The sequence below is a fragment of the Panulirus ornatus genome, chromosome 16 (genome assembly GCF_036320965.1).
Source record: "Panulirus ornatus isolate Po-2019 chromosome 16, ASM3632096v1, whole genome shotgun sequence".
NCBI lineage: Eukaryota > Metazoa > Arthropoda > Malacostraca > Decapoda > Palinuridae > Panulirus > Panulirus ornatus.
This window is the reverse complement of record NC_092239.1, coordinates 14,966,929-14,980,250: the sequence shown is the minus strand read 5'-3', so window position 1 is coordinate 14,980,250 and position 13,322 is coordinate 14,966,929. Positions and strand designations below refer to the sequence as shown.

At 38.2% G+C, this 13,322-nt stretch overlaps 1 protein-coding gene across 7 annotated transcripts in view; it reads left to right on the top strand.

The window, feature by feature from the left end:
- Positions 1–13,322, top strand: part of Clc (clathrin light chain) — an 80,209-nt gene that overhangs the window by 51,711 nt on the left and 15,176 nt on the right. For all 7 annotated transcript variants that reach the window (XM_071671345.1, XM_071671343.1, XM_071671342.1 and 4 more), the window contains one exon: positions 9,593–9,631. In XM_071671345.1, the coding sequence (XP_071527446.1) occupies positions 9,593–9,631 (39 nt within the window). The remainder of the gene's footprint in view (positions 1–9,592; positions 9,632–13,322) is intronic.

Sequence of the window (13,322 nt, the reverse complement as noted above, 5' to 3'; positions counted from 1 at the left end):
TCATCCAAATGCCTCTCTCTTCTCTTTCACTAATACTCTTACTTCTTCATCCCACCACTCACTACCCTTTCTAAACAGCCCACCTCCCACTCTTCTCATGCCACAAGCATCTTTTGCGCAATCCATCACTGATTCCCTAAATACATCCCATTCCTCCCCGACTCCCCTTACTTCCATTGTTCTCACCTTTTTCCATTCTGTACACAGTCTCTCCTGGTACTTCCCCACACAGGTCTCCTTCCCAAGCTCACTTACTCTCACCACCTTCTTCACCCCAACATTCACTCCTCTTTTCTGAAAACCCATACTAATCTTCACCTTAGCCTCCACAAGATAATGATCAGACATCCCTCCAGTTGCACCTCTCAGCACATTAACATCCAAAAGTCTCTCTTTCGCACGCCTGTCAATTAACACGTAATCCAATAACGCTCTCTGGCCATCTCTCCTACTTACATAAGTATACTTATGTATATCTCGCTTTTTAAACCAGGTATTCCCAATCATCAGTCCTTTTTCAGCACATAAATCTACAAGCTCTTCACCATTTCCATTTACAACACTGAACACCCCATGCATACCAATTATTCCCTCAACTGCCACATTACTCACCTTTGCATTCAAATCACCCATCACTATAACCCGGTCTCGTGCATCAAAACCGCTAACACACTCATTTAGCTGCTCCCAAAACACTTGCCTCTCATGATCTTTCTTCTCATGCCCAGGTGCATATGCACCAATAATCACCCACCTCTCTCCATCAACTTTCAATTTTACCCATATTAATCGAGAATTTACTTTCTTACATTCTATCACATACTCCCACAACTCCTGTTTCAGGAGTATTGCTACTCCTTCCCTTGCTCTTGTCCTCTCACTAACCCCTGACTTCACTCCCCAGACATTTCCAAACCACTCTTCCCCTTTACCCTTGAGCTTCGTTTCACTCAGAGCCAAAACATCCAGGTTCCTTTCCTCAAACATACTACCTATCTCTCCTTTTTTCACATCTTGGTTACATCCACACACATTTAGGCACCCCACTCTGAGCCTTCGAGGAGGATGATCACTCCCCGCGTGACTCCTTCTTCTGTTTCCCATTTTAGAAAGTTAATACAAGGAGGGGAGGATTTCCGGCCCCCCGCTCCCGTCCCCTCTAGTCGCTTTCTACGACACGCGAGGAATACGTGGGAAGTATTCTTTCACCCCTATCCCCAGGGATAATATACATATATATATACATATACACACACACACACACACACACACATATGCACATACACACACACACACACACATACATATATATACATATGAAAAATGTAAGAACAATTTAGAAACAAACTTTTAGCTTGAAATGAATGAAAAAAAAAAAAAAAAAAAAAAAAAAAATGAATGTCACATAATGGTTCAACCTCTGGCTATGGAAAAGGAAATGTACAATTTATTCACACAAACGTCAATAGCAGTTCTCATCAATTTCACCACTGTGTCAATAAGCTTCAATGTCTAAGCTACATTTTTCTCCAACTTCACTATTTTCTTGTCAAAAACACCATGCATGAAAACTATCACTCCATTAACACAACTATAAACATTTACTTCCCCTTTAAAAGTTCTGGGGAAGTCTGTCTCGATACACTGCGGCGAGGCGACGCGACGCTGACACAATCACTGTCACAATATCACTTCTGCCTCCTCAAGTCAATCTCTCAGCCACAGTGCAGGCCTTCATCGTCGAAATCGGTCTTCTTCCTCATTTGCCGAACCCGTCCTCCAGCGCGCTCTCCACCCAGCACCTCGTCCACGTCCTCCAGCGCGCATCCTTAATACCACTTTGGGGATGCCAAAGTTCATGGGAATTGCGTGGAGGCATCCAAAATCCACAACACTTCGGCCAGCCTCGCTGGAAGAGGTCAACGTTGTAGAACTTGTGGATGTGTAGCGCCAGTTCGATGGTGGCTTGAAGTTCTCCCATGGTGCTCCAGGGTCGTAGCTACCGCCTCCTCCTCCTCCTCCTCCTCCTCCCTCCTCCTGCTGGTGCCTCCTCCTCCTCTTCTTCCTCCTCCTCCTCCTTCAAGTCGTACCAGACTCCCAGTCTTTTTATTCTCCCTAAAATTTAATGATACTCTCTCAACCCGACTCTCATTTGCCCTCTTTTTCACCTCTTGCATCTTTCTCTTGACCTCCTGCATCTTTCTTTTATGCATCTCCCAGTCATTTGCACTATTTCCCTGCAAAACTCATCCAAATGCCTCTCTCTTCTCTTTCACTAATAATCTTACTTCTTCATCCCACCACTCACTACCCTCTCTAATCTGCCCACCTCCCACCTTTCCCATGCTACAAGCATCTTTTGCGCAAGCCATCACTGCTTCCCTAAATACATCCCTTTCCTCCGCCACTCCCCTTACATCCTTTGCTCTCACCTTTTTCCATTCTGCACTCCCTGGGGATAGGGGAGAAAGAATACTTCCCATGCATTCCTCATGTGTCGTAGAAGGCGACTAAAGGGGACGGGAGCGAGGGGCTAGAAACCCTCCCCTCCTTGTATTTTAACTTTCTAAAAGGGGAAACAGAAGAAGGAGCCATGCGGGGAGTGCTCATCCTCCTTGAAGGCTCAGATTGGGGTGTCTAAATGTGTATAGATGTAACCAAGATGAGAAAAAAAGGAGAGATAGGTAGTATGTTTGAGGAAAGGAACCTGGATGTTTTGGCTCTGAGTGAAATGAAGCTCAAGGGTAAAGGGGGAAGAGTGGTTTAGGAATGTTTTGTGGGTAAAGTTTGGGGTTGGTGAGAGGACAAGAGCTAGGGAAGGAGTAGCACTACTCTTGAAACAGGAGTGGTGGGAGTATGTGATAGAGTATAAGAAAGTATTCTCTAAATTGATATGGGTAAAACTGAAAGTAGGTGGAGAGAGATGGGTGATTATTGGTGCCTATGCACCTGGGCATGAGAAGAAAGATCATGAGAGGCAAGTGTTTTGGGAGCGGCTGAATGAGTGTATTAGTAGTTTTGATGTATGAGACCGGGTTTTAGTGATGGGTGATTTGAATGCAAAGGCGAGTAATGTGGCAGTTGAGAGAATAATTGGTGTACATGGGGTGTTCAGTGTTGTAAATGGAAATGGTGAAGAGCTTGTAGATTTGCGTGCTGAAAAAGGACTATTGATTGGGAATACTTGGTTTAAAAAGAGAGATGTACATAAGTATACATATGTAAGTAGGAGGGATGGCCAGAGAGTATTACTGGATTACTTGTTAATTGATAGGCGCGTGAAAGAGAGACTTTTGGATGTTAATGTACTGAGAGGTGCAACTGGAGTGATGTCTGATCATATCTTGTGGAGGTGAAGGTGAAGATTTGTAGAGGTTTTCAGAAAAGAAGAAAGAATGTTGGGGTGAAGAGAGTGGTGAGAGTAAGTGAGCTTGGGAAGGACACTTGTGTGAGGAAGTACCAGGAGAGATATTTATATATTTCTTTTATTTATTATTTATCATTCATTATTATTTATTGAAGAATAGAAATGTAAAATGTTTGATTTTATAGATACCCTAAAAAGAATTCACAGATGGAATGACCATGTAAAATTTATAGTAGTAGATGCATTAGTGAAGTTGACTTGTGTTAGTATTGTTGAAGGTATAAATAGAAGAGGTAGACTCTGAAAGAGAGGGATTGGAGCAATGAGTGACTTGTTTAGGGGATGTGGTATTTCAGTTGCAGATTCAAAGGGGAAGATTTTTGATTGTGTATCGGGAAGGTGATTTGTGTGTGCTGGTGGAGGTTTAATTGAAGATGTTTTACCCAAGGAATGATCAGACTGTACTGAGCAAAAATAAAAATTAAGCAACTTATAATTGTGTGGAAAAGATTGTGTGCACTCCATCCACCCCATGTACGTGGGGACTCATGTTGAGTGAATATTTCACCATGATGGATTTATTACAGTATATCACTATAAATAACACAAGAATCCATTAAGCACTTCCATTTTGGAATATATTTGTAATGCTTTTGACTTAGATATCTGATGATGCACGATATTACTTCCCTCTTTGAGCCTAAAGTTGTTTTTCCCAATTGTAGAAAGGGTGTGCAGCATCATAGTCCAAGGGAATCATTGACAAACAAATTCTGACATCATAACAGTGCAAGTGCAATTTTGGTTATTTCTTTAATATCCAAAACAGGGACATTGCCATTTTTCTTTGGGGTCACTATCATATTGAATAGGCTGTAGATATTGAATTGGTAGGATCCTATGTAAAGTGTAGGCCTTTCTGATGTAAGATGAATTGATTTTTTTTACAATTTGAAGTTCAGAATTTTTCATGAAAAGTGCAGCCAGCATACGGGGACATAATTTGAAAATGTAACCAGTCTTTCACAGGGTTACATGGCAGAAAAATGTGCAGTTTCATATGAGGGGGTTGAATGTACTGATTTCTAATAGTCTTGATATTATTATGGTGTGTTTTTTGTGCAGCTCGTTCATATGTGCTGAGTACTAGTGATGCTTTTGGTAAAGTTCTTGTTTGCAAAACATCATGATGATTTGTGGAGTGATTCTGCTCCTTTAGATATCAAAACATTGTGTGTTATGTTTGGGATATGTGTTTAATGATTTTTTTCATAGCAGTGATGGTTGTGTGTATGTGCTGAGTGGTGTGATCACTTTTGGACTAAGCTTTAGGTTGTTGGTTTAAGTCTTGTTCAGAACATTCTCAGAAGGTATCCAAATAGTTTGTGTAGCTGTAGATATTTGGGCATGTGGTCCATATGATTGGAATTAAAAAGCAGTTGGAGATGGTGCAAAATGCATTAGTGCCATACTACTGGTAGGTGTATTGAGAGGTGCCATTTTTCATGATGAGATCATTTACATTGCAAATGGGAAGACTGATAAGATTTTTATTGCAGAGTATTTTATTTTCCCTGATCTTCGGTTAAGAGTTCCTTGTTTACCTGAAGTTAGATATGTGTGTGTGAGTTGAAAAGTCAATATCAGACAAGTCTGTCTTTCAACTTTTATAGTCCTGATCTATATTTAGTAACTCATGTAGGGTGAAGAGATGTATTCAGCTTGTGGTTTTTCTGGTCTACATTTCTGTTGTATTTCTATTCAAGCATTTTTAATTTTGACTCACGATCTTTGTTACACACTGAAAAAGACATGATTAAGCTTGTGCCCTTGTTCCATGCTGTGGAAGGGAAAAGACAAACTCAAACATTGCATGCATCTGGCACTAGATCCAGCATTGGTGAGTTTCTTTCTCTGTTTATTCATGTTAATGAATTTTCCATTGGGTTGATTGGCTGTTATTAGCATGTGACACTCCAGTGGTGGGAAAAATCCATAGCACCCTTTGGTCATCTCTGGGCCTGGATTGGTCAATGTACCATAAAATGGTATTTGAGGACAGCAGGTACTGTACTTGTTGAGTTTACAGTTAAGCTAGCTAGGCAACATGGAAAGCATGTGTCCTATGAGTATACCCTTTCAGAATGGTTAGGAATTCAATGACCTCCCAGATTGAGATGATTTTTTCAAGATACCTAAGGTATTAGTGTTAGGACATAAAGATTTTGTACAGCTTATGGCTTCTTACCTTAACCTCAGTGGATATCTGGATATGCATGATATGCAGTGGCTGAATTACCTAAAGATTTTCTTGATGTTATGATGATGATATTTGATATAACTGGTTAATTTGGTTTCCATACCCTTGTAGTCATGTAAGTTCCATAGGCTTATTTGTAGATACATGTTTTACTTAAATATGTATTTTGCTTTAGTTCACACGAAAATCACTGAGAAAGAATGTTATGTGATGTATTTAAAGATACACACTTATGCAGATACAATTGCAGCATTAGTCATTTTAAGGCTAGTTGTGTTATTCACATAATAGCCATATATCACATTGAGTATGTTAAATAGAATTCAAGCTTTAGTCATAAGACAGAATATAGTATGAGAGACTCCGCTTTGGAGAACAAAACTTATCCATTTCATACCTCAATTTCTCAACAATATCATTCCATATTGCTGCATTTCATTTGTGAAATTTGTTTATTTCAAGAGATGATATTTGATCATTTTTCAGATGTTTTAGAATCTCTTGAATTACAACTAACTCCTGCTTAGTATTAGCTTACATAATGACTTTTCATAGTTACGACACGTGAAAATTATTTATGAGACAGAATGTGGTATCAGAGACTCAGCTTAAGAGAAAAATGAAATTAATCCATTATGTATGTTAATTTTTAAACAAATTCATTCCATATTGCTACATTATATGTGTGAACTTTGCAACAGTTTCAAGAGATGATAGTGATCAATTATCAGATTTTTAAGAATCTCTTTAATTACACACAACTCCTGCTTAGAATTGGCTTGTAATGGCTTTTTGCAGTTATGACGTATGAAAATTTAGCTTCAGATTGTGATGACAACCTGAGCTCTTACAGTCATAATAGATTTGAAAAAACCATTCTCTAATGTACTGTATGAAACGTTCTTTTACTTTGATGATAAAGCATTTCATAATATTTTAAGGCTTTTGAGTCATCAAGCTTTTGATAACGATGGCTTAGCAAATTAATCTAGATTCTTATTCTGCCAACTGGCAAAGTATATTTTGAATTGTATCACGCCTTCTGACGGCATCCAAACGTGTTGCATCAAGTAGTTGCCCTCACCTCAGTTTCCCTTGGCTTCTCCTTGCTTCCAAAATAAATGCAGCCATTTTGGCATGTCTGTGAAGAGTGTTAAAGCTACTCACAAATGCTTGGCATAAGGCTGTCTTTTTAGATGTGAAATTAGAGATGCTTAGGAAGTTCATTGATGGACGGAAACTCTTGGCTGTAGCCACTCACTGAATTGTGGTCAGTATGCAGGAAATTGAAGATAAAATATGGTAAGATCTATCCTTTGTGTACTATATTATCAGCCTAACAAATGTGCCAAAGGAGTGTTGTGAAGGAGAAAAGGGATAATTCATTTGATATTTGTATTGAAGATCAGAATCTTAGGAAAAGCCCATGACAATAGATTAATTGTCAGAGAGAGGGCCATGTCATTATATAATGACTGAAAGATTGAAGTGCGTGTGACAATTCAGTAAGAGGCTTTTGGTGCAAGAGGTAGATTGAGTTTTGATGATTCTACCTGGAATGGACTCTAAGGGAGACTTTAAACTGAAGTCGTTTTTATTGTTTTGTTCAGGAAATCCCAGAGCTGTGAAAGGTTATGCATATTCATCATTACAGTAAGCCCTCGATTTAAGTGACTGATCGGGGAATGGGGTGTCTTTTAATGCCAAAAGTCCATTAAATCGAGAATGTAACCTATGGGCCATTTTTCAGTGTAATATGCAGTATACAGTAATACAACAAACAGTTCATATGCTTTCTTTTAATTCCTCTATCACTTGATACCATTTTGAATTGTAAGGATTGCAGAGTTATTTAATGAATAAAGTTACAATTTTACATATACAATCTGATCGCATGGTAGCTTGAGGCATACTGAAACCAAAACAAATCGAGTATACCCCACACTATTAAAAACAATATACGTGTGTATGTGGGTGGGTTGGGCCATTCTTTCATCTGTTTCCTTGCACTACCTCGCTAACGCGGGAGACAGTGTCAAAGTATGATAAAAAATAGATTAAAAACAAGTGCGATATGAAATGTGCGTGGGGTGGCGTTTGAGATTTTTTAATTTTTTTATTTTTTAGATTATTATTGATTGATGTATTATTATTTTTCCTTTCCATTGAATTTAGGGTTTACTGTACTTGAGATCTGGCATCCTAACCATAAGGCTTGGATAACCCAGAGTATTTTTCATGAATAGCTTAATGGCTCTTTGTGTACAGCTGTTGAGCACTAGTAGAAATGTAGTCAATAAAGCATTACATTGCACATGGTCATCCTGAACATCTGAGATATATCCATATATCAGGGTGGAGTTTTCCCAAAAATCACCACTTCCTTGTTTTAGCCCATGGATTAGTGTGATTGCCATTTTCAAGGCATTTATCCTAAGGATAGCTTTCTTTCAGCTCCTTGATGGTACAGATGGGAGGATGTGCATTAAGTCAGGGAGTGGTGGAAAAATTTCATCATCATATGTGCAGTGGACAGCATCATCGTGTCACAGTGGTTGGAGTAAGCTATGATCTGAGTTTGTGTGTGGTTTCTCAGGTTTTAGGCAGGAAGAACAATGCCTCAGATCCAGCTGACAGTTGTGGCTTTTACCAACAGTGCTAGCTTTAAAGAAATGAGGAAAAAATATATGGCTGAGTTTCTAGAATGATGTTCTAAGGATTTGACCAGTTAGCAGCTCATGCAGTTTAAGGCAGAAAAATCCAAGAAGAAACAACAGAAACTTCCCCCATACCACATGCCTTTTTGTAACCAAGGGGTTAGCAGAAGTGTTCAGCTACCTATACAAGACGGACCTCTTAAGTGTCATGGATCCCAACCATGAATGTGCTGTGGTGTTCTCTAGGGTGATTATAGATACTTCATATACTTGTAGGGAGATGTGTGGAGAGAGAAAGTGCTGGTGACATCTAACACTGGATAGGTTTTTCAAAAAGCCTGGGAAAACTTTTCATGCACCTTTAGTAGAAGCAGTTGCAGAATGAGATAATTCAGGTGATGTAGACAATCATAGTTTCCTAAATTCCGGAGGCGACATAAACATTCCTAGTGTTTCTCCCTCTCCCTCTCCATCCCCTCCTGCTACACCACTACCTCAGGCCTTCATCACCACATTATCTAAAAGAGGGTGCCATCATGTTCTTGAGCTGTTTCATAAATATTTTGCTCAGAAATATAGCCACTTTATGCAATGGACTGACATTGCATAATTGTGATAGGATAATGTCTCAATTTACATTAGGGTTCCCCCCCAAAAGAAAAAAACATTGCTAAGCAGGGCTAGGTGTAATGTCATATAACCCTTTAGTTGTGAATTTAAGAACATTATAAAAGTGCTGGTTCAGATTTATTTTTAAAGGGCTTTAGTATTTTTTTGATTTTTTCACATGGATTGAATGCTTCTCAAAAATCTACAGAATTAACAAGGTTCTACTGTTTTGGAATTAATTTGTAGGTTGTGTTTGACACCACCATTCTAACTCAAGATTATAGGTGTCTTATATTAATTAAATCTATTTGATATTTTGCTTTAATCCTGAAGTTATGAATAATTCACATTCATTGCAGGCATAATAAGGAAATGTTCTGTGCTAGGTGGGATGTCTTAATGGTTTTCATATAATATCTGGAATTAATTGAAAATGTAAACTTAAAGCAGTGCTCTTACTTACTGATGCACTTAATGCCTCAAGGTTTTCATATTGATAAATTTGTGCTTTGGTTTTTATTTTAATTTTCAATAAAGGAAATTAAGGTTACTCTGTAAAGTAATTTCATTTGAAATATTTCATGTCCGATTAATTTTTTTTGCCATTTTACATCTGATTGAATCAATAACAGTGGGAGGCATTCTGCATGGTGAAAGAGGAATGCTTTACCTGTGCTCTGACATTTTTTGCAATTACAGAATCAGCACCACCAGAGGCCACATCTGAACCAGAATTGGGTGAGTCAGAATGGCCACCTAAAAATATTGCATGCTGTTGTTGGAAAGTAGTGGCAGCTTAGTGTAACAATTCTTTTTTTTGCTTAGTGTAATTAGAGATGTAGGATAGATACATTGGAAATCACTGGTAATTGATGGCATAATTGTAATGCTGGTGATCAGTGAGTTGCATAGTGTGATAGATTATATCCATGTTAATCTTAAGGTGAAACTTAGCAGAATGATTGTTTGACTTTTTAACATTAGTACTGATTTATGAAGATTAACAGTTGACTTGTGAATTAAGTGTGAGGTGTAAGTATTTGGATTTGAATTGTTTAACAATAGAATGAAGATGCAGGCATATGACGTATTTAAGCTGTGGGAGCATACTCATAGATCTCAAGAAATGGGAAGTCTTATTACCTAACAGATTAGTTAGATTTCATGGTCACTATCCTACTTAACTGGTAATAATTTACTGCTTGCTGACCATTACCTGAATCCTCCAAACCAGCCACACTTTTTTTTTTTATGTTGAGGCCTCCAGTCACAGACAAAAATCCACATCAAGGCCTGGCCGTAATAGAAATATAGAGAGATTAATGAAATGGAAAAAGAAAAGTCAAGGGAAAGTATTTGCAAATTTTGGAGGAAGTGATAGGCCTGTCTTTTGAAATGTGCCGGGTCATAATTGCTGGGAAAGACATGAGAAGGTAGAGAGTTCCAAAGCTTCGACGTATAGGGAGAGAAGCAGGTATCAAAACAACTCACCCTTGAGGTGCCGATGCCCACACAATAATCATGTGATGCAGCAGCTTGCCGAGTATTACGTGGTCTAGCAAGTGGTGTGGGCACACAAGCAGGCAGCTCTTGGGAGCAAAAATCGAAGTAATACCTATAGAAAAGGGAAAGTGAACCAACTTTACAGTGTAGTGCAAGAAGGTGAAGTTTTGAAGTTAGCCTGGGACAGTTTATAAGTCTGACCACCTTCAACTTTGTCAAGTAAGGATTCAGAGCTGTTACCACCCCAAGCTTCGACATCTAAACAGGACACCCAATTTCTTAGAGGCAGACTTAGCTATTCCTGTAATAGGGGTTTCCAAGAAAGTGGATGTTACAGTAATACCATGTATGTTCATTGAGTCAAGAGATGGAATTACAGAATCATTGAGGGAGAGATGAGAGTTGTGAGGAGTTTTTGATAGAGATGGGTAGAAATTAGCTAAATCTGTCAGTCCTGCTGTGCACTGGATTGGCTAAGTATCATGTGACCCAAATCCCATGTGGTAGAGCATCTGGCTGCAAATGATAAAAAGAGCTGGATGTACTTTTTCATTTGCGCTGTAACTGTATTATGTCAATGATATAACATGAAAAAAATATGTATATAGAGTATCAGGCAGCACAGCAGGCAGGAGAGAGGGAGGAGGAAGAATAAGGCTAGTGAGACTAGTGTAAAATAATTGCTGATATTGAAGCAGCGCTGCCACAGATATAGTTTATGATTTTGAACATTATCTTTGAGGTTTTTATTCTCTCTGTCACTGTAGAATTCATAGAGGCTCTTTCTTATTGGTGGAAATTTGGCTACTGTGGATCTAAACTTGATGTCTTTTAGTAATTTTTTTTGGTGATACTTTGCTGCAATGTGGTATACAGGAAGCAACATGCTGTAATTGGACTGAACCAGGGCATATAAAGTGGCTGGGGGAAACCATGGAAAGGTCTGTGGGGCATGGCTGTGGAAAAGAGGCTGTGATTTCACTGCATTACACATGACAGCTAGAGATTGGATGTGATCATATGAGGCCTACCTTGGCACTACCTTGCTAATGCAGGAAGCAGGGAATAAATATGAAATAGAATTTACTCTGTGTTGTGTCTGATTTGCCTCAGCTGTAATCTTTTCAATTATTGATTCAGAAAATAGGGTTGTCTTTTGAATTCTGTGACATGAGCATTCCAGTTCAATTTATTCTTTTTGTAGATTGATGTTTTTTTAGTATGCATTGCATGTCAGCTTATGTTAGCCTATGATGGACTGAGAGCTTTTGTAGGTATTTTATTTTTTATTACATAATAGATTATTGCCATAAAATGGCTCTGATGGTATGTGAATATCATTGTGTTGTGTCTTCAGGCATGTGTCTCCAGTGCTGATGGCCTGGGAAGCTCAGCCAGACACTCTGATATCTCCACTGTTTCTGTTATAACAGTACTTTTAAGGTCTTAAGTTTGTTGAGACGTTTCCAAAGGGAACTGTGTGAAAATTGATATAAAACAGAAAAAAAGTATTATATATTTTGATGAACTGAAGATGATATATGATAAGCACTTCAGATGAACAGTGTAATTATGAGTGATAGCTTTGCATCATTGTTTACTTGCCACATTATTATTTCTTGAGTTAGGTAAGATCTTTCTGAAGGGAACTGTGTAAATCATCTCATAATAAAAGAAACTATATTTTGATGAGTAAATGGTAAGTGTGCAGGTCAGACAACTGTTACAAGGTGTAGTTATGAGTGACAGTTATGCATTTATATTGTGAATATTTTCCAATTTATGAATTAGGTAAGATATTTCTGAGGAATGATATATAAAAATGACTATAATAGAAATTTTTGACTAGCAAGAGATAATGAATAAGTGCATTGTAAATGCATAGATTTGTATGTAGTAGGCAGTAATTGGAAGGCAGCCACTGATTAGTGAGAGTTTGTGACATGCATAGTGAGCTAGTATTTCTTTGGTTGTTAAGCTGTTGTTTTCTGACCAGGTGGCTGTCTTTTCTTTTTGCCTCACCCACATGTGAACTGCTAATATTCTGTCCACAAACATACAATCTCTCCTTTTTGCCTCACATAACACTTGACAACACTTACCTCATTCAACTCATTTTTTGTAACTCTAGATTTTCCTGCAGTGAGCACTGTAAGCTAGTTCTGCCTTTTTAGCAAAATAGTAGGAGCATTATATAAAAGTAGTAGATAGGAGTGTTAGGCAGGAGCATTAGGTACAAATATGAGGGGGAATTAGTGGGTAGGAACATTAGGCGGGAGCATTGAATAAAAGTATTAGGCACATTAGGCAGGAACATTAAATAGGCACAATAGATAGTAGAAGTCTGTAGAAACAATAGGTAGGAGCCCCTGGAAACACTGCACAAGAGCTGCCCTTTGCCTGTAGCCTGTTAAGGCTAAGGCACTAAAGGATGAGAAGCAGCACTAGAGTTCACCAGTTTGGAGACTTTAGATGTGTCCACCCCCTTGAGAGAGTTCATGGAGGGAACAGGCATCAGCAACATAGGTAGATAGATAACATTTGTCGAACAACTGTTATGAGCATTGCAATTACGAGTGATAATTATACAGTTCCATTGTGGTATTTTCCCTAATTTTTATTGTAAGAGTTAGGAACACATTTTTGAGGGGTAACTATATAAAAATGGTGTCATTGACTTAAAAAGCCACTTTTCAATTTATTTTTTAATTGAAGACTAATGTGGTATGATTGATGCCTGAATGTCATTAATGACATTAAACATTTGTGTCATGATTAGTGCATGAAGGTGTTGAAAAATGTAATCCACAGTAACAACCACTTGCAAATTAGTATTATTGAATGTTGCTGTTATGATGTAAGTGGAGGTCAAGAATTGTTGATTTTACAGAAAATGGAATTTTAGGTCTTGAAATATACTTTTTAA